Source organism: Mizuhopecten yessoensis, unplaced genomic scaffold, assembly GCF_002113885.1.
Source record: "Mizuhopecten yessoensis strain PY_sf001 unplaced genomic scaffold, ASM211388v2 scaffold1221, whole genome shotgun sequence".
NCBI classification, from domain to species: domain Eukaryota; kingdom Metazoa; phylum Mollusca; class Bivalvia; order Pectinida; family Pectinidae; genus Mizuhopecten; species Mizuhopecten yessoensis.
In genome coordinates this window covers 8,887-12,377 of record NW_018403938.1, presented here as the reverse complement: position 1 = coordinate 12,377, position 3,491 = coordinate 8,887, and the positions used below count along the sequence as shown (strand labels likewise).

Here is a 3,491-nt window from a genome sequence, read left to right as displayed (position 1 = left end):
GATATGAAAAAAGTCGATAAAACGTCAGAATAATTCGGACTAACTTCACTAGAATATGCAAAACATTTGATATGGCAGTATTCAGTGAATGATATGTTTGATCAGTATGTGATAAAACACAATCTACATGGAGAGCAGTATATAGTCTTACTTCTGTATGTCCAAAGGCAGGCCGGAGTCTATGGGCTCAGCACGCTCCCTACCCGAACCCTCCGACATTCTTTTCTGGGCAGGAGAAAACCTTTGTCCTTCTGGGGATGGAATGATATTTCAAATAAAATAAACAGCATAGAAAAAACAACTTCCTGTGAGTATCCTAAAATACTGCATATTAAAACGCATTGTCTTATACTGTTGGAAATATTTTTGTCCACATCTAGGTGCATTTACATGTGTAGTATTCAATGAACTATGTATGTAGCCTGCATAAAACATTCAAGTACATACCTACATATTAAAGTGTCTCACGTATATTTACCTGTATGGACAAATTCCAATGTGACCTACACTTGTATCCAGTATATAGTGAACCGAACTAACGAAAATCAATAGGTGTATCAGAAATACCTCAACCTGTTACACTTCCAAACAAGGAAGTAGAGATGGTGATTTCACTACTTTATGAAATACCATTATGATCGCATATCACGAATAAGTTTTAAAAATCCCCTAAATTCTCCAGCTTATTCAATGAACATTTACTGTTAAATAACGTACATTGTATATGGGTGTCTGATTTATACCATTTAACCGTGACAATTCTATACAATAGTACATATCAGATATCTGTTTACCTATCAGAGATTTAGTCCTCAATGCTTAACTAAGAGTTATTGAATTTCGATTCTTTGATCAGAAAAATTTGGCAATGAATCAATGAAATAATTGTTTCCTTTACAAAAAAAAGAAAAAATCCAACCCAAGTGTTAGATAACCCTATTTCATTCTACTAAAGTATATGCAATGAGGATATGAAAATGCTGTTTTTTTCTTTTACGAACTCCATGGCTTCTTCGGCATGAATTAATTTAATTTTCAACATTTTCAAATCCCTGGTTATATATCTCACCATAATAAACAAACATATGTTGATGCTATTCCACCACACCAGAATGTAATGACTGTGCTTTACATCTACATCAGTTTGCCTATGAGACAATGTAACTTTGATAATCCAATTATATAAATTATTGCTGTTCTTTTGCATACTAAAACATTTGTCATGTGTTTCATCTTTTTCATTTCATTAAAAAGTAGAAGCTAGCTAATATTTTCTGGACTCAGCAGCCAGTAGTCCTGTCTCCTTACACTTTTAACACAGACATGAGGAAACAATGAGATAGGCACATGCATATGCCTACCATTATTTTTCAAAGCAAACTTGTCAAAGTCCTGTCACACATGACGAGGGAGACTTCTGGAAGACTAATGTATGTGTATGGTCTACTGAGACAATTAACAGACACACCTGTGTATATTGCCTAATAATACATGATTATTGATGAATGAAAAGGGTTTTTAAAAGCTACATAACCTATGTGGCAGAATTTTCAAGTACACCTTCCCCGATACAACACTTTCAAGCAGTATTTCACAAATAGCAGTATTTCACCGTATTTTGTTCTAATACTATTGACTTACCTGGTTGAGACTTGGCAAGGAGGTGTGACGGACGTTTCATATCCCAAGCTTCCTCATACATCTGTGTTGAAGGGGGTGGTGGAGGAAAAAAGTTAGGAGGAGAGCCCGGAGACAGTGGAGGGGGCGTGTCTACCACTGTTCTCTGATTAACTGGGCTGCCATGTCTTAACTTCTGTACTTTATCCTCTAGTTCCTGTTCCCGTTTCTTTGTGTCCCATGGGGATTCATACGTATTACTTTCAAATTCTGAAGGAACAGAAGCACGTGAGGAACCTGGTAGATTTTGAAGTGGTCTGTGAGCAGGGTTATTTAATGGTGGTAGGGATTGCGGAGGTCGATGTGAAGGGCTAGATGAGGGAGATACTTTCTTTTTAGGTTGCCCTGGTGACGACTTTGGTGGATGTGTTGTCCTCATACTGTTAATGTCTGTCCAGGGTTCATCGTAGGTTGCCGTTGAAGCCTCACTTTCACTTTTTTGTGAAACCACACCACTTTGCTTCCTCTGGGCTTCCTTCACTTTGTTTTCGAATTGTTTCTGTTTTTCCTCTGTGTCCCAAGCATCCTCGTACACAGCTACCTCTGGCTGTTTAACTTTTGGTCGGATAACTACTCCTGGAATGATTCTATCGTCAGTGCTCTCGGGGTATTTGCTTTCTGCTTTTCCAACAATCTTAGAAAAATGTTGCAGACTTTGTTTGGAATCCCATGGTTCCTCGTATGTACCTGTGTATACCTCTTCCACTCCACCGGCAGGCTGGCCTGGAGGCGCCATAGAGGATTGGCCCCCGGTAAAAGCACTTGATACTGTGTTCATTTTGGGACTTTCAACTTTTTCACCAACTACTAACGTTTGACTGTGTGTATAATCAGGTGACTTGATCAGTGGACTGGGGGGATTGCTACCTTTCCATGTACTCAAATGGTCATAATCATCCTGTTCTTCTAATTCTGATTCTGGAATTTCAAATCCAGTCTCAGCACCAGTCTCGACTCCTGAATCAAAACTTGTTCCCGTTATATTTGGCACATGGTCGTAAGTGAATCCTTGTGATTGTGCACGAAATAATGGCACTTTGCTGGGAATCACAGAGTTCTTCCCCTTGGATGGTGAATTGTGTTTTCCTGTATTTTGGACAGGTTGAGCAAGTTCATATAAGTCGTCCTGTGAGCGACTGGTTGGGGCTGAATGTCGTAATTTGTTTGCTTCCTTTTTCTGGTCTCTTCCAGCTACAAAATATGAACAGCAAAATATCAATTATGATCTTCAATGTTTTTGTCTCCCAGCTTTATAATGTGCATTGACATATTTGCATGATAAATGTGATGTAAATTTAAATTGAAATAAATTCTTTTCAGACCTTTGTACGTCAATTTGATAAGATGATGACAACCAATGAGATCAACCTAAAAAAAAGGTTTGGCAACGTAGCCTGGGTAATACATTACACACATAAAATACAATGTAGCTAAGGTAATACATTACACACATAAAATACAATAATTTGATTTTTATGCCTGAATAATCAGACATTTATTCACCCCGTGTGGAGCCAAATGTTCACCTGGCTATCCATGGGACCCAAATAGGACATTTTAGTAATGAATACAATGTTCAGACTGACCGTTCAGTGCTGTTTTTAGTTCTCTCAAGTAGTAAAGACTGACAAAGAGATGCTGAACAGATTCTAAAGTAAGCCAGAATACAAAGTTGTGGTATGCCAACTTGCGGGGAAGTACTCGCTCTGAATTAAGTGTACACACTTGACTGATTTCAGTGAACCATTAAAAGAGGTGCACTCATCAATGAAATACTGCATATGAGTTAGAGCACAAAGAACTGTTATTGTGTA

At 38.0% G+C, this 3,491-nt stretch overlaps 1 protein-coding gene across 1 annotated transcript; it reads right to left on the bottom strand.

The window, feature by feature from the left end:
- Positions 1–88: 88 nt before the first annotated feature.
- LOC110458358 (cyclin-K-like) lies at positions 89–2,870 on the bottom strand. The gene is made up of 2 exons (XM_021510020.1): positions 1,642–2,870; positions 89–251 (listed from the first exon to the last, which is right to left on the bottom strand). Exons 1-2 carry the CDS (start codon positions 2,453–2,455, stop codon positions 148–150), a joined length of 918 nt encoding a protein of 305 aa, XP_021365695.1. The 5' UTR covers positions 2,456–2,870; the 3' UTR covers positions 89–147.
- Between the last annotated feature and the right edge of the window lie 621 nt (positions 2,871–3,491).

Bases quoted from the DNA above. Each gene is read 5' to 3' on its own strand.
- LOC110458358 (XM_021510020.1), bottom strand. From the start codon at position 2,455: ATGAACACAGTATCAAGTGCTTTTACCGGGGGCCAATCCTCTATGGCG. The intron at 252-1,641 runs GTAAGTCAATAG...TTCCATCCCCAG, and splicing joins CCTTGCCAAGTCTCAACCAG to AAGGACAAAGGTTTTCTCCT.